Source organism: Sinocyclocheilus grahami, unplaced genomic scaffold (genome assembly GCF_001515645.1).
Source record: "Sinocyclocheilus grahami isolate Dianchi unplaced genomic scaffold, SAMN03320097.WGS_v1.1 scaffold281.1, whole genome shotgun sequence".
NCBI classification, from domain to species: domain Eukaryota; kingdom Metazoa; phylum Chordata; class Actinopteri; order Cypriniformes; family Cyprinidae; genus Sinocyclocheilus; species Sinocyclocheilus grahami.
Genome location: NW_015505460.1, coordinates 1,540,920 through 1,565,851, shown reverse-complemented (window position 1 = coordinate 1,565,851; position 24,932 = coordinate 1,540,920). Strand labels below are relative to the sequence as shown.

At 35.5% G+C, this 24,932-nt stretch overlaps 1 protein-coding gene across 3 annotated transcripts in view; it reads left to right on the top strand.

Moving 5' to 3' along the window:
* fgd5a (FYVE, RhoGEF and PH domain containing 5a) overlaps nucleotides 1-19,617 on the top strand; it is a 43,438-nt gene extending 23,821 nt beyond the window's left edge. For 2 of the 3 annotated variants that reach the window (XM_016292161.1, XM_016292164.1), the window contains exons 8-21: nucleotides 5,452-5,542; nucleotides 6,844-6,894; nucleotides 6,997-7,055; nucleotides 7,337-7,408; nucleotides 7,580-7,648; nucleotides 12,487-12,570; nucleotides 12,711-12,790; nucleotides 12,884-12,977; nucleotides 13,134-13,271; nucleotides 17,380-17,482; nucleotides 17,758-17,894; nucleotides 17,978-18,106; nucleotides 18,913-19,067; nucleotides 19,165-19,617. In XM_016292161.1, coding sequence (XP_016147647.1) covers nucleotides 5,452-5,542; nucleotides 6,844-6,894; nucleotides 6,997-7,055; nucleotides 7,337-7,408; nucleotides 7,580-7,648; nucleotides 12,487-12,570; nucleotides 12,711-12,790; nucleotides 12,884-12,977; nucleotides 13,134-13,271; nucleotides 17,380-17,482; nucleotides 17,758-17,894; nucleotides 17,978-18,106; nucleotides 18,913-19,067; nucleotides 19,165-19,201 — 1,299 coding nt within the window. In that variant the 3' untranslated portion in view covers nucleotides 19,202-19,617. The remainder of the gene's footprint in view (nucleotides 1-5,451; nucleotides 5,543-6,843; nucleotides 6,895-6,996; nucleotides 7,056-7,336; nucleotides 7,409-7,579; nucleotides 7,649-12,486; nucleotides 12,571-12,710; nucleotides 12,791-12,883; nucleotides 12,978-13,133; nucleotides 13,272-17,379; nucleotides 17,483-17,757; nucleotides 17,895-17,977; nucleotides 18,107-18,912; nucleotides 19,068-19,164) is intronic. The other variant, XM_016292163.1, reaches the window with a different exon arrangement.
* The last annotated feature ends 5,315 nt before the right edge of the window (nucleotides 19,618-24,932 follow it).

Sequence of the window (24,932 nt, the reverse complement as noted above, 5' to 3'; positions counted from 1 at the left end):
AAGTAAGCTGTTTTACAGTAGTCTAATGAGAATCATTGAGAATAAATTTAATTACAAAAAAAAAAACAGCTTGATGCATTACAGTATGCAACAGTAGAAACAATAATTTGGGGAAAAAAGATACAAAATACCAAGGACAGGAATTTCAAAAAAATATAATATAAAATGTATTCAAAATGTTATTTTAAAACATTTTAACAATGTATCATTTATTGACATTTATTCATTACTAGGGCTGGTAAGTGATTAACATTTTTTAATCTGATTAGTTACATGCTGTGGCGATTAATTCATCTAATTAATTGCACATCAAATTTGGCTGAGAAATTACTCCCAAAAGATCATTTAAAGTCAATGTAGTGTAAAGCATCAAACAGACATTACAAAAAGTACTGTAACATTTCCGTCACACGCTTGAGGAATTCAGCCAATCTCAACGCACTGGATAGCTGGCCAATCAGAGCACACCTCGCTTTTCAGAACGATAAGCTTTGTAAAAATTGACACATTTCAGAAAGGCGGGGCATAGAGGAGAAACAATAATGTACAGTATGTGGAAAATAATGTGTTTTTTTAACCTTAAACCGCATAAACACATTTCATTACACCAAATACACAAAATAATGTTCTTTTTAGCAACATTATATGACCCCTTTAAGAAATGAAATGCCGCTGTGTGTTGCTCGGAGATGAACAGTTCTGCTTTGTCTTTATATTTTCGTTGGCAAAATTGAGCAAAACAGACAACATTGTGTCTAAAATAACACAATATTAACTTCTTACTTACTGAACTGTTGTATAAGATCAGGATCACATTTGCACTTGTGTGATATTGCACTTAGCCTATTGCTCGTGTGATACTGCTTAACTATATGACATAAATATGAGACAAAAACTCAAACAGATTTTTGCCCCATATCTTGAATTTTAAGGACATTCTAACAACGTTCTCTAGTCTCCATCATGCAGTGAGTTGTTGCCCTGCCTCATATTTGTCATCAAATAAATCAACTGTATGAAATGTCAGATGACCCACGTAGGTCTGGGGCGGGGCAAGTGCGTTAAATGCGTTAATAATTTTAAAGTGTTATTTTTCACCGTAATTAATTAATCTAATTAACACGTTAAATTACCAACCCTATTAATTACATTTATTAATGACATTCTTTTTTATTATTTATTTTATTTTATTAACTTGAAGGGTGAAGTGTGACCTGGCCATGCTTTTGTGAGATTCCTCTACATATATATCTCTATCTGTTATATTTATCTTCTACTTTACACATGAAAATGAATGTGGATTTTACCACATGGGTTTCAATGATGTGGCATTTCATATTAGCAAATACACCAGAAGCATTTCAGCTTTTTGAAGAAGGATAGTTGATGCATTGAGGATTGAGGATGCATTTGGAATTCTCTTCTCTGGAGCCGAGCTTGTGTAATCTCATTTTGTGTGTGCGTGTGCGTGCTGGGTTGATGACAGAGATGAAGTATCTACAGTAGCTGATCTGATCACCGCTGTGGTCTGATAGGATTAAACGCTGTTCAGCTACACTGTTTACGAGGGTTTTCACCACGAACGTGTGTGTATGTGTGTTTATAAGTATCTGGCTGTGTGTGTGCAGAATGTGCAAGAAGGAAGGAGACAAAGGTGGGCTGCTCTGAAAGAGAGCGAGAGTGACGAAGTATAAATATAAATACACACACACACACACACACATACATATATATAGTAAACATTTAAATTGAGCTGAAGCCTAAGACTAAAAGGGCATGATATTTAGTATATGTCTATATAAATATTTATTTATTTATTCTTGCATTCAGAATCTCAAAGGTCATGCATGCACTATGAACAGGCCTGGTTTTTCTTTGAATGTGTATTAATAGTACACAGTGTTGCTCTTAAATTTTACAAGTGGAAAGGACAAGATAAAGACACTGACACACATACACACAGATCTGGAATTTGGGCAATGAGGCAGAAAAAAGCTAATTAGCCAAGCAGTCTTCTTGAACAACCCTCAATTAAATCAGCTGTCCACGCAGACGCTGCTTCAGCCGGACCAGTGCCTGATTTGTGTAGCCTGTCTGTTCTCTGGCATGAGCCGCCATTCGTTCTCCTGGCTGTGTCCCAACTCTACTAAATATCTGCGCTTTCACACATACAAAAAGACTGGCCACTTCTTCAGCACAAATGTCAATTGGATTGCAGTTTGGTGCAAGTGTTCAGTACGAGGCTGTTCATTAGTTCTGCTACCTTTAACAATGAGACCATGTTATGCTTAAACACATGAATTTGACAGGCTTTATGGTCAGGATGAGGCTCACTGCAGTGAAGGAATGATACAGAGAGGGAGTAATTAGATAATGGAGGACAGGTGCAAGATATTAAGAGTTGAAGAAGTAGAAAGGCTATGTTCACACCTAAAAGTGTCTAATGTAGACGTTCTAATTTACACTAATCTAATTGAGATTGAGTAAAATCTCAGTGGTCTAATGCTCCTTAACATAACATCGTAAACATGTGTCATATTATTACTTGATTGCATATTTTGATATTACATGAAATAATGTGCATTAACATTAACCTTTTAACTTGTATCATTACTGTATAATACATCAGTATATCTGGTAATATAAATTTATTGCATCAGTATATATTTTAAACAAGTCTATTTTGCAACTCTCTGTAATACGTCATAGTGCAGTTTACGGAATACTTTAAATATTTTAAACATTATGAAATTGTGCAATGTTTTAATATTTCATTTAATATTTACTGTTACTTCAGTTTAATATTTAATAATATATTATTTGAAATCAAAATTTTTGTCGTAATTTTGCACTTTGTTTACTCTTGAAGTGAATTAAAAATTATATATTTATTATGAATATTAATTTAATATGATTGCATATTTTGATGTGCAATTAGAAATCTAATATGCATTAGCATTAACTTTTTAATTTGTATTGTTGCTATGTATCAAATATATCAATGTACTGAATGTTTTAAATATTAATTTAATATTAATTAATTTAATAATTACATTTTTTATTTTATTAAAATCAATTAAATCTTATTTTAACTTTTTATTTTTATTTTTTTTTTTTTTACAGATTTTTTGTTTTAGTACACACAAGTAGAGAATGTAACCAAAAATATCTACACCAAGACTCTCACATTCAATTAAATATTTTTATAAAACATTAAATTGAATATCAATTTCAGGTTACACTTTATTTTAAGGTGTCCTTGTTACATTGTAATTATACATTTAAGTACTGAGTAATATTAATTAACTACATGTACTTACTATATGATTAGGGTTTGGCTAAGGGTTACTTGCATGTAGTTATGCATAATTAATTGTTATTTTAATAGTAAGTACGTGTAACGTGTAACAAAGACATCTTAAAATAAAGTGTTACTGTTAGATTGATATAGAAATTGGATGAGTCAGTATATGTTGTATTTTTTACTTGAATTGTCAGACTTGAATTGTCAGTTCACACTGCACAATTTTAGCCCGATTTTTCACTCGCCGACAGGTTTTGCGAAATCGCAGACAAATGCCCGAAATCGGAGGCAAATCAGTGCTCGTTCACGCGAGTGACAATCACACAGTGTAAATTACACGTCGCCGACGCCCGTGAAATATTTGGCATGCTAAATATCTGGAGCTGTCGGTGATTCACAATCATGCTGTATGAAATGAGTTCTGACTGAAAAACACATTGGCGATGACCTACACCCAATGAGAGACCAAGATACAGGGCAGCGAGAAGTTTGGGGAGAAGTTATATGAAACGTAATTTGCGGACCAGTGTTGCCAAATCCGCGATTGCCGCCGCTTGTTTTTTATGTCAGCAGGTTGAAGCGACCACAATAACGTGATATTTAGGCCCTGGAATGTGAATTGTACCAGGAGAACCCCACCAAAAAAATTAGTGTTTTACCCCCCGAACGCGATTTTTACTGGGGGACCCCCTCGAAAGCAATTGGGCTATTTTCAGGCTAGTTTTGAGTAGTAATTGGGCGGGTTTTATAGCGAAAACCTGGCAACCCTGCACCAGACAGAGCTGTCGGCGATTCTTCCTATTGTGAAGTCATGCAATGTGAAACCCCCTGTCGCCGATCCATTGTACAGTGTGAACACAGCAGCAACTGAATGCTACCCCAGATAGTCACGCAGTGTGAAAAGAACGGCGATCCGACGAGTTTGAAAATCGTGCAGTGTGAACTTGGCATTAGTGTGTGTGTGTGTGATTTATGTTCACATTATCATCTAAATAACAGATTTGATTATGTGATGGATAAACTGCAATGTAAACGTAGAAGAAAATGAAGAGAAATAAGAAATGTGATGGATAAAACCTGTGAATTATGATGATGATGACAGTAAGGTTAGGACACAGTTAGAGAGCTGGTGTGGAAAAAGATAATGAAACCCAGAGAGTGCCTTTCAGAGGTGTTGTGGGAATGATGTTGTGGCAGGTGTGCAAACTGGACAAACTGAACACTGGCTTGTGTTCTTTTATCTTGAAGCCACAACTCCCATCGTTCACACTCCTCACAAGGTCATTAACGGCATCCCTTTTTCCCTTTTCTTGTTGAAGATCTCAAGCATTGTCCCATGTCTCTGGATGTCCATAACTCTGAAGTTATTTGCCCTTATCTGCCCTTTACTGACCTCTCACATCCCCCCTGGCTCCTCAGAGCTCGCATGAACAATGACGTGTCAAAGTCAATTAGGCCTTGATTGATTTCTTCTCACGCGTGTTTGACTGATTCACTTGTTCACATTTTCTCCCAGTGAATGCTATAATTGGGATGGAATTGGCTGGAATGAGGCATACTCAGGGTTTTGTGTAGCTGGAAAAATGGAAGGGCAAATGAATAACCTTGAAATGGGCTTTTATAAGTGGTGCCATTGTGATCTATGATACTATATCTTGTGGCTCAAGAGAGAGCACAGGTGGCATGTAACTCTTTATTGTGTATGATTGTATGAACAAGTTTGTGCATGAGTTTTATGGGAATAACTGTTTTGTATTTATAGAGATCTTTTTGTGTCTATACATTTATGTGCAGATGCTATAAAATAATAATTGCAAATACCATAATTATGTGTTTCTGACTAGTAAAATGGTTCACATCTTTGTTAAACTCAAGAATTTGATACAAATTTAGATTTCTCTTACTTTACCTTTGTGACATCCTGTAAAAACAACAAAATGGCAGCTTCTTCAACAGTTAAAAAAGTTTTATCATGAGGAGTAACAAGACCTGTTTGACGTGAACGCAGCATTAGTGTATGATTTGTGTGTGTGTGTGTATTCCAAGTCCTTCTTCTGTATGTCTGTGTTTACAGTAATAATATGTTTGCATGCATTGTATATTCTTTTATGTGCCATTTCTCATATGCATGTGTGTTTGTATTCCAGACACAGAATGCAGAAGGAGTTCATGTTCCTGTGAAACACCAGCTGCTGCGGGTCATTGTGCGTGTGCTCCAGTACCGCATGATCCTTACAGGTGAACACTGCATGATTCAAATATTTTAGTCCAGATGATATTTTCCCATATTAATACTTTATCGCATTCAGTTCCTTTTTAAGGAAAGAAGACTAAATAATTTGTGCAATTTGGTTATTGTTAACTAAAACTAACATTTTGAAAAATAATGTTTTTGAAATAATTTTTTGAAGTTTTTATTAATAAAACTGAAATAAAAAAATGAGTTACAGATTTAACCTTGTTTAAACTTATTGTTTAGGCAACTAACTAAAATAAATAGGGCTGTTAAATGATTAATCGCATCCAAAATAAATGTTTTTGTTTACATAATATATGTGTGTGTACTGTGTATATTTATTATGTGTATGTATAAATACACACACATACAGTATATATTTTGAAAATATTTACATGTATTTACATGCATACATTTTTATTCATATAAATTATATTATATATAAATATATTTAATATATAAACATAAAATTTTTCTTAAATATATAAATGCATGTGTGTATATTTATATATACATAATAAGTATACACAGTACACACAAATATATTATGTAAACAAAACTTTTCTTTTGGATGCTATGAATCGCGATTAATCATTTGACAGCACTAAAAATAATATTAAAGTAAAAGCTGAAGTATTCAAATTACTCAAATTAAAACTGAAATAAAAATATTTAATACATTTATTAAAAAAATTAACAAAAAAATCACAAAGCACATAGAAAAGTAACTAAAACTTAAAATTAAATTAAAACTGAAAATCTAAAAATAAAAGCTTATTTAAAAATATTAATAAATATTATAATAGTACAGAAATAATGCAAAAATAACAATTATTGGGTTCTACATGTGTAAATGTTGGAAGTACAGGTATATGCATAAATTCTGCATACAGAGACACTGCACAAAGGTGCATTTATGCAACAACAGTCTATATTTATCAAAATGCACAGGAAATGCAGTAATTAAATAATAAAACTACTTTCTCATCACTTTATTGACATAATCTTACAGTAGGGGGTAAAATAGTTGTTTTTGTTGCTGACTTGCAGTCCTGGAATTCACATTATGATAAATCGTATTTTACTTCTGAGTGATTTGTCACTTAATTATATTTCACCATACAAAGGCTGCCAATGACTTTGATGATTGGGGTAAAAATGAACTGTAAATAATGCACTGAATGTTGGATCTTGTACATAAAATATGAGACTGTTTGAGTGTGTTTAAAAGAGTATGAGATAGTGAAGTAGAATCTATTTTGTCTCTTAATAAGTAATTTGGTTTTCATCTATTTATTTCCAGACTACTTAAACAACCTCTCTCCGGATTCAAAAGAGTATGAAGACACACAAGGTATTGTTGTCTCAGTCTCTCTGTGACACACTGATGACCACTGACCATGTTTGAACTGTGAAAACATTAATTGTGCTTATGACTGCAACTTTTTATCAACAGCTGCGCTGGTAATCGTGTCAGAGGTCGCAGACCAGGTTAATGACAATCTAAAACACGGGGTGAGTTGTTTCTGTGTGTTGTATTGTTGATACATGATGAAAAAGGAGCGAGGGGATATGATGTCATCATAGTGTACCAGGTGTCGAGAAACAAAGAGAGTAGTGTGAAATCAGCCAGACACAGAAGCATCTCCAAACACATACACACAGTCACAGACACAGACACAGAAACCTTCTGTTTCTACCCTTATTCATTTCTGAACAGCTCTTCCTTTTTCTCATCCACAAATCAGTTCTATTTCTCATTCTCACTCTTTTATGTCTTTCTATTGCAATCGCAGGAGAACCTGCTTCGTTTGGTCCACATCGACTACAGCGTGAGAGGAAAACGAGACCTCCTTCAACCAGGAAGGGTACATTCAGCTTCATACGCTGTATTTATGGTTTCATGTTTATAGTTTATTACGGTTTTTACTGGCAGTAAAACCTGAAAGATCAGTAACAGTTATTAGACATCAAAGGTTTAAGTGAATAACACCCTTACCCACAAGTCACCTGGCCTCTTGCACCTGTGTGTTTTGCAGGTTTTTGTTAAGGAGGGCACTCTGATGAAGGTCTCTCGGAAAAGCCGGCAGCCCAGACACGTCTTCCTGGTATTTTGTCATGCTTCTCTCTACTTGCAGTGTGCTTAATTGCATTAAATGTGCACTTGAAGTGTAATTCAAATCTTCAAGTATATTTAAAAAAAACAACTATCCTTGCAGATAATATAATATTAATTAAATATAAATGAAAAAGCCCATTTAAAGCAAGTAAACTTCCATGACTTTTAAAAAGTGCACTTTGTAATAATGTCAGAATAAAAGTTTTGTTAAAGTACATTTTAAATCATTACATTTTAATAATCATTTGTCATAAGGAAAGCATTATATTTTTTACTTTAATGTGTTATTTGATATTACATTTATAGTTAATATATTTTAAACATACTAAATTGCTACTTCATCATTACAAATGTGTAATTACAAATAGACTGAAATACAAGTTTCAATAGAAATGGCATTAAAGTATATTTTAGTTTTCCATAAATGCTTGTCAATACATTCGTCAGTGCACTTTGACCATATTTCATATACAGTGAACTATGAAATTATTTTAAAGATGTACTTAAGTGGGGAAAAAGCACTCTTGTATAGTATTTCCGCATTTACATGGGTTTATTTACATTCCTTAGAACAGGTGGCTTCACAGCCGTTTGGAGCTCACCTGACTTTGTTTGTGCCTGAAAATTATTGATCAAACCAGTTGGCAGAGTGGGACCATTAAGAGCTTCTCTTTCAGTTAGACCTGTCTCGCTTCTTGTGTCTGAGGGCAAGTAGGTGTTGCATTCTGAAAGCTATAGCTGAATTTAGCATAAACTGTTTTTATTATACAGTTGGTTTTCTCTTTAAATCCAAAAACTGTCATTGCAGGGAAAAGTCTGAATTGAATCTTGCTTGGCAAGTTAGTTAAATTGAGATAAACTGTCAGTATGTTTAAAGCTAGTTGCCTGACACATTCCATTTAATATGAAGGTGCCTATATTGCCCTCTTAGGTACTGAGCAGTTATTGACAGGTATGTGTATTGTTGATATTTGGTCATTCAAAAAGGCAGCCAGTTTCCTAGAGAGTAAGTGAGCTGGTTTATATGTGCCATAACTGTTCAGCAGACACTGGAGGCTACATTAGCTGTAGCACAAGGCTGCCCCACCCCTCTTTATAGCGCTCTTGTTTTCGAGGGTCGTACTTCCTCTCAGGATGTCTGCTGTAGGTCACTGGATGCCAGCTTCCTGTGCTGGGACCTTACTGACAGCACACTGAAGAATAGGCCCAGAGAACAACAGATCAACAACACTAAGCCACCGCAGCTGAAAAACAACGCTAAAAACATTAGGCTGAGCGGTCAGTTCAGTGGGTTAACTGAAGTACATTTACTCCGTTACTTCCACTCGGGTGGTTTTCTGAATGCCTTAGTGACACGATTTGAAGAAGAATGGGCTCTGCTGAGATGTTTTAAATAATGTCAACATGCACAAAAAATTTGAGGTCAGTATGATTGTTTTACGATTGTCAGAAATAAAACATTTTTTTTTAAATGTATTCAAATAGAAAAGTTATTTCACGTTGCAGTAATATTTCACAACATCACTGTTGATACTGTATTTTTGGTCAAATAAATGCAGCTTTGATGAGTATGAGACTTCTTTTCAATTGTTACTGATCCCTAACTTTTGAAGAGTAGCCTAGTGTATACAGACCTTTGGGTGGGGAAAGTAATTATTATCTTTATTACTATCCATCTCTTTTTCCTCATTTTTCTAAAGTTCTGAGTACTTTTTCACATTGGCACATTTTCTCTTAGGTTCAAGGCACAAGGCAGTTTATAGCCTACACATTTGATTTGACATTGGTCAGACTCGTGTTCGTACAGTTCAATTTAAACAATGTAATATGCTGTAGTTCCTCATTATGTTACTGGAAAACTGGCACTTGACAAATGGTAAATTTGAACAGTGTATATGCATACAGGAAGCTATTTTCTGATATTGCGACACTCTTGGCTCTGAAGATCCCAGATACTGGAGTCTTTCTTCATCTTCGGTCATCCTCTCCTTTCTGCTGTCTGCTCTCCCTTAATCAATCAATCTCTGACTGGTGTTTTTTTTTATGAGAACATGTGACTGATGTCACAGAGTCCAGCACTGACTGGTTGATATGATGTCAGAGGGTCCCCTAATGATGATTCTTCGAGAACCGGATTTAATTTATGGATTAATAAGTGAATCACTCAAAAAATCCCGCCAACCAACTATCACTCACACACTGATGCCCAAAGGCCATTTCCTCTGTCAAAACTACCCTTCATTGCCTGTACAAATCTACCACTTCACAGTTGAAGTCAAAGCATGAAATATCTTTGAAGGACTATCTCTGATTGTTGAAAAGTTGTGGTCAAGTTTATTCACCTCAGCTGAATTGGATAAGAAATGGTCACAAATATCATGCAATACTAGTTAAGTAGAGTTGTGTTGACATGTAATCAGGGCCTTGTTTTTTGTGGCTACTGTAATGGCATCAGATCTCTATGGAGGTCTTACGTTGGACTCTTACCGTAAGTTATTTGTTGTTTTCTCTCGTATTTTTCTTCACCAAGGTCCAGTCTCAAGGGACACACACACACTAGTTACATGAGAACTGATACATTCTCAGCTGTTTGAGGATTGTTGTGGCAGTTGTTGTTAATGTTTTTGTTGTCTCTGTCCTGCTACCTCCACCCAAAAAGACTTTCTCAGGGGCGTCCAGGCTGAATTCCTGGACCCGTCCTGTGAACTGCGGATGTTTGGGGCACACACATTTCATGTCTCATGATGTCACCACTTTTGTTTGGAGCTATATATGTCGAGCAAACACAATGGTTTGAAGTGTAGGGCAAGCCTGTCTGTGGGTGTGAGTTTGTGTTCTTAGCACAACAACTTCATTGTCAGGAATGAAGCAAAGCAGAAAATATCCCATAAACTGTTTTTATCAAGCACAACCTATTGTATTGAACGTGTGAATTGCTTTCTTGGGTACTGAACTGAACGTGCTACACTTGTGGAAGAATGTGCATTGAACAGAGAGGAAGAAATTAGATCATGTCAAAACTATTTAAAGCAGTTGTTTTAAAGCAGGGGTCCAGGGCCCACTAGGGGGCCTCAAATTGGCTTAAAAAATACATCATGTACTTCAGGTTTAGTTGCTTGTAATTGTGCAGAATTTACTATTATAAATATTATATATTATTATAAATAACTATTATATATTTTACTACTGTATAATAAAGTGTTACCGTTATTTTCATCTATGGACACTCCTAATTCTTTTTAAAAATTAAAAAAAGGTGATGGGACTTGAAATCAAAAAGCCTGATAACCACTTATTTAAAGCTTATGCTGCCTCCTTGTGGTAGACATAAACATAACAGAAAGCAAGCATCACTATTACTTTGCTCATACTTAATTTTAGGGGTTATTAAATAATGTAAATATTATTATTTTGATAGCCTATTCAATAGAAATATACTCCAATAATAACGAAACTAATAATTATGATTAAATAATGTATATTCTAATCTAAATGGTTTAACTTGGACAGGGATAGAGCAGAAGTGTGCAGACTTAAAAGCTTTTACTGCCTCCTTGTGGTGGAAACAAAAGAAGGCAAGCATCACTATTACTTTTGCTCACATTTAATTTTAGGTTTGAATAATTTAAATATATTATGATTAGTATTAGTAGTATTGTCTTTAGGAGTAATAATTATGCAAATATTTATAATTATAATAAATCAACAATAATAATATATAATAATTAAAGTGACCCTATTATGGATTTTTGAAACTGACCTTTCATGCAGTGTGTAACACAGGCAGCTCTAAGTGAATGAAAACATCCTGCAAAGTTTAAAATCTGAAAGTGCACCGTGTATAACGTGCTGATATCTGCAGAAAAACGGTACTCTATGTGTGATATAGATTAAGTTAACTATATTAAATTATAAAAATATAAAAAGCATACGAAGCATTTTTGCCTTCTGCAATTTAGAATGCCTGGAATTTTGAGTTTTAATAGACTAATAAATCACGTAAGAGTCGACTCTGAATCCTTGAAACCAGTCGTTTTTAAAACGACTCCCAAGCCATTGACGTCAACATGAAACATTAGCATATTGCCCGCCCACTTGTTGGTCTTTTCGCGTTGGGCTGAATAAAAATGCAAATTCCTTCTTTGCCACTAGGTGCCGCTTTTGGAGCGCTGTTTGCCCGGTAACGCTGTACACAAAGCAGCACTGCGCTTACAAACGCTGCTTTATCAGGCATTACAGGCGAGATGAAATGAAAATAAGACCAATCACCGCAGATTAGCGTCACGCAAAGGAGGGGTTTAGACAATTTAATCGTTGACGGAATGGTTTGGGAGTTGAGCAAATAAGGTAAAAATAAATGCACATTATAAGACAATAAAAGTGTTTTTTGAACTTGCATTCATGTCAACCTGTTGTTGGGGACTCCCAAAACCAAAATATTAACTTTTCATTACCCATAATAGGGGCACTTTAATATTATAATAATTAGTATATTAAATCATGTAAAACGCTAATCTTTTAACTTTAATAATGAAATAATGAAATGCTCATGCACTCATGTTATTTAAAATTGTGTATATAGTTGTGTACTGTATAAAGGTATGTGTACATATTTGGGGACAAATAAATTTGTACCCAGAAATGAGATAAATCTGACAAAACCACCTTGTAAGAATGGTATTACAATAAAATACTTTTTTATTGAAAAAAAAAGCAGAACATTTAAAGTGCTGGTTAGGATTAGGTTATATAATTTATATAAAAACTATTTCTAGTCTATGAAATGTCCCCATTTAGATAGCAATCATGTTTGTGCGTGTGTTGCAGATGAATGACGTGATGCTGTACACCTACCCTCAGCAGGATGGTAAATACAGGCTGAAAAACACACTGACGCTAAGTGGAATGAAGGTAAGACAGCAGTGTCTCTCAGCAGATTCATTTTGTTTTTTGATTAACCTACTACGAAAAAAACAGATTAGAATAAGTGTGATATGAATTGTATTATCAAGAACTGAGCAGTATGTGTATGTGTTTTCATGTGTCTGTAGGTCAGTAAACCTGTCATAGACAATGTGCTCCACACGCTCAAGATAGAAGTCAGTGATGTTACAATCACTCTTTCAGCGAGGTAATGAGCATTTCCATAATGATTTACATGTGTCTGTACTGACATCTACCGCATGCATTCACTTCAAGCATGGCTTCTTTCTGTCTCCGATAGTTCTTTAGGTGAGAGAGAGGACTGGTTCCACACGCTGAGCCGGGCTATAGCAGATCACGCCGCAGGCCTCAATACCTTCAGCTGCTCTAGTGAGGTGTGAGGAAATATTTTACACAACTTCTGTACAAAAATATCTATGGCTAGTTATCAAACAAGCAACAGAAAAAAAATTATTGTTAAGTTTTTGTTTAATGCATTAGTATTCAGTATTAAGGAAACTAAATGATGAAATCACTGTCCATGTTTCCAGGCGAGAGAGAAATTATGGATGTCTCTGGGAGAGGCTGCTCCTGTTCTAGTTCCTGTTTCACATGTGATGATGTGCATGAACTGCACATCAGACTTCAGGCTAACACTGCGCCGGCATCACTGCAATGCATGTGGAAAGGTAAAACATCTGTACCTCATGTAGGGAAATGTCTGATAGTCTTATAAGGATAGTTCACCCAAAAATGAAAATTCTGTCATTAATTACTCACCCTCATGTCGTTCCAAACCCGTGAGACCTTCGTTCTTCTTCGGAACACAAATTAAGATTTTTTTAATTAAATCCGAGAGCTTTCTAACTATCCATAGACAGTAATGCAACTGAAATATTTTATGGCCCAGAAAAGTAGTAAGGACATCGTTAAAGGCAGTGGTGTATAAAGTACCTGAAAGCCATACTCAAGTAAAAGTACAGATATCTTACCAGAAAATGACTTTGGTAGAAGTTGAAGTCACCGTTTAGAATATTACTTGAGTAAAAGTCTTAAAGTATGTGATATTTATTGTACTTAAGTACGAAAAGTATTTTTAAAATCTTAAACGTACTTAAGTATTGAAAGTAAAAGTACAAGTAAATGCAAAATGTAAAAGAAGCAAATAAATATATATAAAAACTGTTGTTTGAGTAGCAAGATTGTGTTCAGTTTTAACTCTTTCTTCCATTTTGTATTTTTGGATAAGAATAAGAAGCACTTCATCCGGTACTTAGCGTCTTTCATTCCATCATAAGAATGAATTCCATCATATCTGAAATAGCATTTAGATGTATTTACACAGTTTATGTATCTCAGAGGGGACATGGATGCATTTAAACTGCAGTTACAGATTCATAAATAGGCCTAATGTTTTGTTTTTAACATAAAACGTTGAATACTGATATTTGAAATAATTTACAACATAAAAAAATAGTCGAAATATGAAATTAAAACCGCCAGTAGGTGACAGCAAGTGCCTGTTAATGAGTCATTGAGATTCAACCGATTTATTCAAATGACTAATTCATTCAGAAACAAAGCATTTGACTGTGTTAATGACTGAATCACTGAATTATTTATTCAATATTTATATCCTTCAAAAAGCTGATTCATTCAATAAGTAAACACCGTCCATTGCTCAGAGACGCAAAACAGTGCTATGATCTTTGTTTGGAACTATTTTCGTTAGCAAAATTGAGCAAAAACAAGCAATATTATGTCCAAACCATAAGTCACTTATTGCTTTACTGAACTTGTATAAAATGATTATTAAATGTGTTCGTGCTGATATCTGCAGAAAAACGGTACTCTATGTGTGATATAGATTAAGTTAACTATATTAAATTATAAAAATATAAAAAGCATACGAAGCATTTTTGCCTTCTGCAATTTAGAATGCCTGGAATTTTGAGTTTTAATAGACTAATAAATCAATGTGCGTGCACTCTGTGTGATTTGGTGATATAGCCTACTTGATCATGTCAGATTGCACATAATTTCAACAACACTTACCATATTATCGCAGAAGATATACTGTATATCGCACACCCCAGGCTCGACTTGAATCAACCGCGGTTGTGCGCGCACTTGTTTGCACGCAGGGTTGCCTGGTTTTCACAAGAAAACCCGCCCAATCACTACTCAAAACTAGCCCAAAACTAGCCCAGTGGCGTTTCGAGGGGGTCTCCAATACACGTAAAATACAAAAATACATTTTTGGCGGGGTTCCTCTACTAAAATTAACATTCCAGGAGATAAATATCATGTTATTGGAGTCGCTTCAACCTGTGGACATGAAAAACTGCCCGCGGCAACCGTGTTAGTAGCCCAATTCGACTTGGCAACACGCCAGACCAAATAGAGGCAGGACTATCATCCATGTAACAGTTGGTGGCGGTATGTGCCTATGGTGCGAAATACGCCCAAAAAATCCAAAGAAGAAGAAGAAGACGCCAGACCACTGATTCGTCAAACCTGCTTTCCTGCAGTCCGTGTTCTTCTGACTTCTGACTATAAGCTGTGTCTGAAAACTCAAGTAAACTACAGATACTCCCAAAAAATACTAAAGTACTGTAACGAAGTATTATTACTTCGTTACATTAAACCACTGGTTAAAGGTCACATATTTGACACCTTTCTGGAGTTTTATTTTAAGTCTTGATGTCCTTAAGAATATATATTTGCGGTATAAGTACCAAAAACAATCTCAATATATTTTTACAGCTCCTCTCTCAGGAGCTCTGCTGAGAACAGGTTGATTTTGGCCTGTCTAATTAATATTCATGAGCCCCTCTTCTGATTGGCCTGTTGTTTTCTGAGTGACGCACGGCCAGGCCAACCACAGGTAACTAGGGTGCCAATCTAAAGGATCAAACGCTGTGTATGGCATTTGAGGTAATTTGTGAATTAGCATAGACTTATAGTCTAAATAAAACAATTTGCAACTGTTACTATTATTACACGTGTATTCAATATACGTGTACACATAGTCACATACTGATAAAAAAAATGTATAGACTGAATGCACTGTTAGTCGCTTTGGATAAAAGCATCTGCTAAATGCATAAATGTAATTTTTTAATTTATACAAAACTTTGTATTATGCTTGTTATAGAGTGTGTGATGTCACGTGCACTACCGCCGGTAGCAATAGACAACGGTTGACGCGGCGGTATCACGGCGACCGTCACAGCCCTACTGTGCAATGATGTCGTTTCCTGACATCCAGACTGAACAGCGTTTTCTTGACATGTTTCAATGTTGTTATTGTTCAGCAATGGCATGGACGCGATGTTGTCTGGGGCTTTGGTAAAAGGAGAGTGGGACGGTGGGCGGTGCTCGGGGTGGTGACTGAAGGCGGTGACTTGAGTAGTTCTGATGTCACCTTTTTACGGAAGTCACAACAGTTCATAAAAAATCACAGCTACTTTATGCAGGCTGTGTGCTTTTGTCTGTGGACTGCCTGTTTTGAAACTTATATGGTAGTTACATAGCACCTAGACCTCAGTTATCATGAAAAAAGCCAGGAAATTTCAGTTTTGACAATATGGGACCTTTAAAATAGTCCGTGTGACATCAGTGTTTCAACCATAATCTTATGAAGCTACGTGAATAAATGTCTGAAAATTCTGGTTCAAATATGTAAGGCTGGGCAAAAAATTTCAAGTCATCCTCTCAGAACACCGGGTCCTGCAGCATCACACGCATGCATTGTTGTACTCTCATGAACGTGCGTCGAAGACTGACACGGAAGAGAAGAAATCGTTAAATAAAGTTGTTAATTTATTTTCTTTGTGCACAAAAAGTATTCTCGCAGCTTCATAACATTACGGCTGAACCACTGATGTCATGGACGCATGGACTATTTGGGGGGGGGGGCGGTTTATACAATATTTGGGGTGTAACTATCCTTTTAAATTCAAGACATATATTATTTGATATGTTACAGTTAACAATAAAACACCCAGAGGTGGTCTTTGCAGTGACCCTAATAAGCATTTAGACTCAAAAATGTATGAACAGTATTGCATTAGATAATAATAAATTGAAGCAGGATTACATTAGTGTATATTACATATGTATGTTTTGTTTTCAACCAAAAAAAAGGAACTTTATTCAAAAATATTTATTGAATTGCAATTTTTATTGCCATCAAATAAACATATTTGTTCTGTGATATTATGAATAGGATTGTTATTAGTGAGTGACTAGTAAATCAGCCTAGTTAGTCAGCATTTGGCCAGTTAACAGAAGTGCCAGCTCCCCCAAGAAAGGGTTTTGTTCATTGTTCACTTCATTCAGAGTAATATGGTGACATAGTGTTTTGCAATATTTTGAGTGAATTTTGAGGAAATAATGTGCAAAGTAGATTACAGGGATTTAGTGTTCATTCCATTTGTTTTCTGCTTTAATATATTTTAAAATGTAATTTATTCCTGTGATGCAAACCTAAATTGTCAGCAGCTATTACTCCAGTTTTCATGATCTTTCAAATCATTCTAATGCTGATTTGGTGCTCAAGAAACCTTTCTTATTATTATTCATGTTGAAAACAGTTGTGCTGAATACAATTATTAAATTCTTTAAATACATAGTTAAATAATAAATCTTACTAACCCAAAACATGTTAAACGGTAGTATATACTGAATATCAGCATTAAATTGTGACCCTGCTTTCTCTTATTTTTATTATTGTCTCCCATTGCTCCCATCTTATTTTTTCTATTCATCTGAACTGTCTCGCCCTGTTTTTAGGTTGTGTGTCGCTCCTGCTCGAGAAACAGGTATCCTCTAAAATACCTGAAGGACAGGATAGCTAAAGTCTGTGACCACTGCTACGCTGAGCTCAGAAAGAGAGGTAAGAGCCTCCAAAATGAATCAGACTTTAAAGTGTTATGCAATTTAGAGTTAGAAATAGTACAGAAATCGTTAATGTAAACTGTTCACTTTGATTGAACCATTTCATACTCACCATCACAGTTTTACAATATTATCAAGAATGTAATATACTTTTGTTGTTTTTCATTATTCATCTGCAATTGATTGTTTAAACAAAATAGGCTGTTTCCATTCTGAACATTTAAATTATCCCAATATCTGTATAGTTAATGTCAGTGTATGATGTGTATGTAGGTGGTAATATTCCAGGGTCATGTGGGAGCACCAGTCCCCACACAAACAGGGCCAGCAGGCCTCTTTCTGCTGTGTTCCAGAGCCTACAGCCACCCAGCCTGTGGAGGAACAGAAAGAGCACCTCACCTCTCACACAGGTACACACACAAACACTCACATTCACATCTGAATTAATGAGGTATTTTTATACTCCGAGTTCAAACAGTCTTGGTGTGTGCAGGTATCTGTGGGTGCAGAGGGGTCCACTATGAGTGGCAGTCTGCAAAGACGCAAAAAGAGCAAAAGGAAGTGGAAGAGGCTGTGGTTTCTGCTCAAAGACAAGGTGCTCTACACCTTCAAAGCACGAGAGGTGAGGGGACCCAGAGTCTCCCACACCAACACACACTACAAACAAACACTCATGCATATATACGCACATTATAACCTGCACAAACTACATTTAATGTACTGGATCAATACCAAAATTTTGATTTTGATACAATATCAGCCTCTGGTTCCTCACATCATTACTAAATCAATAGCTTAGGCAACAAATAAACCACTTTGTGTGATTGATGAAGTACAACTAGGACTGTCAATGTTAATAATTTGTAAACTTGGCAATAAATTATTTTTTTTAAGCTACTACTTAAATGTTTGGGGTCTGTAAGGGTTTAAAAGGTTTTGAAGGAAGTCTCACCAAGGCTGCATTTGTTTGTTCAAACATACAGTAAAAACAGTAATATTATTACAGTTTAAAATGTTCTGAATTTTCAGCATCATTTCTTCAGTCTTCAGTGTCACATGATCTTTCAGAACTCATTGCAATATGCTGATTTGTGGTCTGATTATTGGTAATGTTGGAAACTGTGCTGCTTAATATTAAATATTAATCAAATAATTATAAACATAATAAATAATTAGATCCCCCTAAACTACTACTAATTACGGATCAATTACATAATGAAACAATTATAATGTCACATTTAATTAATCTCATTAAAGGACTTTTACATCAAATTGTCTGAACTGCTAAACTGTGCTGTCTTTTTTGGTCAGGTGCTGAAATATGCAAAATGATAATACTTGAAATAATGAAAATACCTTTTATCACCAGAATAAAGCACAAACCCTGCACACATTTAACCTCTCTCTCTCTGTTTCCTGTGTCTGCAGGATAAAGTGGCATCTGAAAGTCTTCCTCTGCAGGGCTTTACTGTGAAGCTGTCGGATCGATCAGAAGGGGAAGACAAAGACAACGTTTTCCAGCTGTACCATAAAAAAACACTGTATTACACCTTCAGAGCAGACGACCAGCATACTGCACGCAGGTATGACACACAAGAGTCGTCCTGCACACCTCTGCATTGTTCATTCCCATTTGAAATCCTAAGAATTATGATAAGGAACTGAACTGTTATTTTGCAGGTGGGTAAATGCAATGGAAGAGGCCACAGTGTTATAGTATCCAGCTATCTGCCCAGACGACAACAGGACTCTGGGCAGGATTCCCCAGACAGCTTAACCCATCATGGGCTTAAACCTATGACATCAGAGTCACCTGTGCCTGAGAAACCAGCGGAATCACACCATTAATACCTTCATTTTGATCTCTATCTTCTTTTTGGCTGCTGAATTTATGGACAGATTCACACAAGGTGTTTGTGTTTGTGCTGTCCCAGGATGAGTCCCATGCCTCACCTACTTCACAGACTCATTAAAAAAGTGCCATATGTAAACAGTTCAGTGAAGCTCAGGCGTTGTGCATGATTGCTCTGAAACTACTCGTCTGTGTCGAATTAAGAAGAATGTTCTTTTTTTTTAGAAATTGTAACTGCCTTTTTATATGCAGTGCTGTCATTTTATACAGTAATGTAACATTACAAATAAATTAAGGCATTTGTTATAGTTTGCAAGAATATGATAAGCCAAAACAGGCTTGTTATAGACAATATATTGTTCATTTAATTTAACAGCTAAATGTTTAGCATGGCATATCCTAACACTTCGGATATAAAAAGTCCATGTTTTATATACAAATGACATCATGTGATATATATATATATATATATATATATATATATATATACATTTGGATTTGATACAGAATTGTATAGCCTAAATGAAGAAATCTGTACATTTTACAATTCAGTGTAATATATTTAATTTGCAGCTGTATTAAGATATTGCTATCATCAGCTGTGATTTATTTTTCTCTGCACATTTGGTAGTTATTTTATCGTGGTCCCCAAGCTGAATTTGTTCTAGTATAAACATCACCATGTCAACCATTGTTTTCGCTAGAATACCACTACAGTTATTGTTACTAATTTGATATTAGTCACCACCACTGACATGAAAAACATATCTGGAGAAAAATTCTATTTTGAATATAATCCTATATGCATTTGGTATAATTACATCAATATTAATAACTATGGTATATGGTCAGAAACAATGGTTACTATGGTAATTATGGTCAAAAGGATGGTTGTATGCACCACGTCACATACCTTTGAAGGCCACATTTGGTAAAACCTCAATGTAAATCAGTATGCAAATGTTGTGAACATCTGTGTCGGTTGAACCTTTCATTAAAAATTGTGACGTGTCATAAGCTTTATGTACAGTATCAGCCTTAAGCAGCTTTTTATTTAGGCCATCATCTAAAGCCATGTTATTCCCCAAAAATATGTTTAACATTTTTTTAAGATAATAAATGCCATAAAGAATCAAACTGCATTTTCAAATGAGTTTAGGTGAATTTTGTTGTATATATTCTTCTAGAAAGAACAGTTTGTCTGAACTGGGCCTTTTTCTGTTCAGTATTTTCAAAATGCCTAGTAGGACTCATTTTTCTTTTTATATCATGTTTGTTTTTCAATTGTCTTTTAATGTTACATTTTAAAAATGCGTTCTGTAAAACAAAAAAAAAGTGCCAGTATACATCCTCAGTTATTTGTATCTGATATTTCCCAGCACAGACCCTATTCCCACAGAGATCATCCCTCTTCCTTAATGCTTTATTAAATTTAAATAAAGCCCTTGCATAATGAAGAATAAAAAGTCATGAAAACCTGCATTTTAAAGGTAAGAAAAATGCATTTTGGTTTCTTTTCACAGTTAAAGTTGGTCCCATTAAAGCAGCAGTTCCATAAGAAATGACTGATTACACGATTGTTTGGCTTCACATGTTTAGATTATTAGAAAGAGATAAATAGGCCTATATTAATTATACAATGGGCTACATACAGTATATTTAAGTATAAAAAAGACTTAACTTAACATACAGTCTCTAGGGGGCGACACACACTTAAGCAGGAGCAGCAAGTCACGCTTCTTGTCAGTGATTATTATGCTTTAAATATTTGCTAGTAATAGAAATAATTGATCAATTTCGATGCTGTTTTTCTTTCCCCCATTAGCCTACTGCATTTAGCATATTTGTTTAATAATTAAGCGTATTTCATTACAATATTTTATTTTCTTTACTGTAAATGGGCCTTCAAACCTAGCAACAACAGCTAACTGTGATGACACACGGTGATTATTAGTCAAATGTGTATCCCTCTCACCATTATCTCAATAATCTGCCCAAGTGCGATCTCTATTATCAAACTGCAGCCTAGTAATGCGATATAACTAGGTTAAGATAATTAGCTTTATCAAAGTGGTCTGTGGCACTTCAGCCAACAGCCAAAGAGAGGTTGATTAAGCAGCAGAATGCCTAAATAATTGATATGATAGAAAAAAAGAGGCAGCACAAAACATTTCGCCCTATTTCTTTTCATCCTTTGAAATATTAATGATGCTGAGGTTCACTGTGCTATTGTAGGTCCCCTGAAAACTGTTATTTTGACACTGATCTGGGATCAGTTTTCCAAACTTAAATACAAAGCCTATTCACTTCAGGGGAAAAAAGCACAATGCTGATGTCAGTTCAGCATACATTTCACTAATAGCTTCTAGTCTGCTGTCCAGACTAAAGTAGACTTCATTAGTCTGAGATTTACTAGGTCATCGAGGACAGGATATAAAGGATATAAAAGAAAGTAGAAAGCAAAGGACAGGAACGAAGACTGAAAAAGAGGTTCCAGGGAATATAACAATAGCGTGGCAATGAAAAGGTGGCAATATGGCAAGAAAGAGAAAAAGGATGTTAAAGAAGGAAAGTGAGATAGAAATGGGACTGTTCTAGTTGCCACACTCCCTTGAGTTCCCCTGACCCACTAATGAAAGAGTAATTGATCAATTCGAAGCATTTAATTGCTTAAAATGTAATTTCATTAGATTGGGGACTGTATTTTTGTTAGCGTGTCAGTTTTGGTGAAGTAGGTGTACAGGTGGATGAAGAATGAGCTCATAACCATGTTCAGATATACAGACATTCAACATGGAGAACAAGGTGCCTTTATGACTCCACTTCCTCTCTTCAAGTGTCTGTACTATGACCATTAAACTAGAACATACAATGACTGCCTATGCCTCATTTAAAGGAACAGTTCAATGAAAAGTTGCTCACAATTTACTCACCCTCAGACCATCCAAAATGGAGATGAGTTTGTTTCTTCATTGGAACAGATTTGGAGAAATTTAGATCACTTGCCCACCAATGGATCCTCTGCAGTGAATGGGTGCCGTCAGATTCAGAGTTCAAACAGCTGATAAAAACTGAAGCTAAAAATATTGCGTCTAAAATGTTAGTTTCACAATATTAATGTCTTGTTGATTTAATCTTTGTTAGAGTAAGCAACCATGGTCGTGTTGATATGTGAACAAACAGCACGATTACGAGTGATTTTTATATATGTATATTTTGATGTTTTTAAAGAGAATACTATATATTTGATACATCAGTTTGCGGACCACATAGCTATAAATTTCATTGAGCCGTGATATAAAGTGGTCATATTTTAGTTCTACAGTAATTCTGAGAGGCTCTTATAATGATTAGAGAAAGGTGAACCTCAAACTGAAACAAAGGTTGACCACACACAGGTGTTCCTCTGTTCCTCAGGACCTAAAGCACAATGGGCATAAAAAAACACAAGATCCATTAGGGCTTGGGAAACATGAGCAGTACCCGGCTTTTGTGGTTTCGTGAATGAGCTTCACTTCCATTACTGGCAAAAACTTACAGAACTTCAGAGTTTGGAGTCCTTTTTCCATTTGCCTGTTTGAAATGCATGCATTTGAATGGTAAATTAGCATCTTTTCTTTACAAACAAACAGAGGTCGTTCTTCTGTTAGCGCTGCTCTGCTCAACCAGGTTAATGTATTCCAGGATATTAGCACCTTTGCTCTTTATTTCCTGATTTTCCATCACCCTCACCCACTATTTATCTCCAGTGAGATAAACTCCAGAGTGCTATCGCTGTATTCATGAGGTCACCACCATTATCAAGCTTTCTTTTGGAGAACACAGCCTGGACATTAAGAAGAGGCGGAGTCAAAAGTAACCATTTTTTTATATTGTATTATATTATATTATTTTTATATTAATTTAAACAATTATTATCAAACAATTATATTCATTTAGTAACATAAATATATCTTAGTGTAGGCTATATCTTTAGAGTTTTATAATTCATTATCTTCTTGTCGATCCACCAGTTGACATTTACAACAGCGTGTTTTCTGCGTAAAAATAAGGGTCATTTTTGGCTTTGGTCTAAACAAAGAGCAGAAGGGCTTATTGAAAAATGCAAATTCATTCTCTGCCAGCAGGTGGCGCTTTTCGAAGATGTTCTCTCTATCAGGAGAGAAATATGCACAGATCAAGCACCATTTACAAGCAATAACAGTCTAAACCAGGGGTGCCCAAACTTGGTCCTGGAGGGCCAGTGTCCTGCAGAGTTTAGCTCCAACTTGCCTCAACACACCTGACTTCAAGTTTCTAGTATACCTAGTAAGAGCTTGATTAGCTGGTTCAGGTGTTTAATTGGGGTTGGAGCTAAACTCTTCAGGACACTGGCCCTCCAGGACCGAGTTTGGGCACCCCTGGTCTAAACAAATATGCTGGTGGGTTTCGATGTGAGATGACAACAGAGGATCCATGGGCGAGCAATTTCTCCAAATCTGTTCCAATGAAGAAACAAACACATCAACATCTTGGAATTTAAATTTTTGGGTGAATTATTCCTTTTAAGGGCATTTTTGTTTACTTTTCTTCAATAAGCAATTTTGGTATTTTGTTGGGTTGCTACTTTATAATCAAATCCAATCCTTCTGAGAGTAAAATAAGATGTTATTAATGTCATCAAATGAATATGAAGATTTCAGAACAGTGAGGAAGAAACACCACTTTGCTAAACCTACAATGGATTGCTAGAAAAATGAAGTTGTTCTCAAACATATTTAAAACTCATCACAGACTTTAAAGATAGAGGGAAAGAAGATGGAAGTAATAGTGAAAGAGAAGTGAGGCAAGACTGATAAATTGTAATAAAAGGGGTGAAATAAGACAGAAAGGAAGAGGAGAGAAAAATAAGGAGGAAAGAGAAACAGTAAAGGAGAAGAAAGGAAAAACTGGTAAGAAGCAGTTCTATAAAACAGAAGAGAAGTGAAACAACACGTCATAAACCAACGAGTCCTCACCATTCCTCAGAACTTTCTATAATAATGGTATCCATTGGATTGCAGTTTACACACCTTAATGTGTTACACATCAAATGTTAGATTGGGTTAAACAGACTGGAAATGATACTAAATATAGAAACACTGAAACTCACAGCTTTATACACCACTGACAGACCTAGATTGAAGGGGTGGGGCAGTCTGTGAGTCAGCATCATGTGACTACTGCTTCTTTGTGTATGTGTGTGTGCGTGTAATGTGTGTATGCGATAAATGTTTTGTCCATGCCCATTCCTTGTGTTGGTGCGGGGCGGGACTAAATGGAGTTCCCAAAGCTAAGGTTTCCTTCAGGAAACTCCCGCCTTCAGGAAATGAAAGCACCAGGTCAACTACCAACAATGGTAATTCATAAACCAGTCCAGGGGCAGTTAAATGAGAAACATGCATGTTTATGTGTTTTCCAATAGAAAATTATGACCTCGATTGTGCACATCTGATAAATCTTTGACCATATGACATCACAGAGTTTCTATATCTCTCAAAGACATTATAAACTCAAAGCCTGAGTAGGATAGATAGATAGATAGATAGATAGATAGATAGATAGATAGATAGATAGA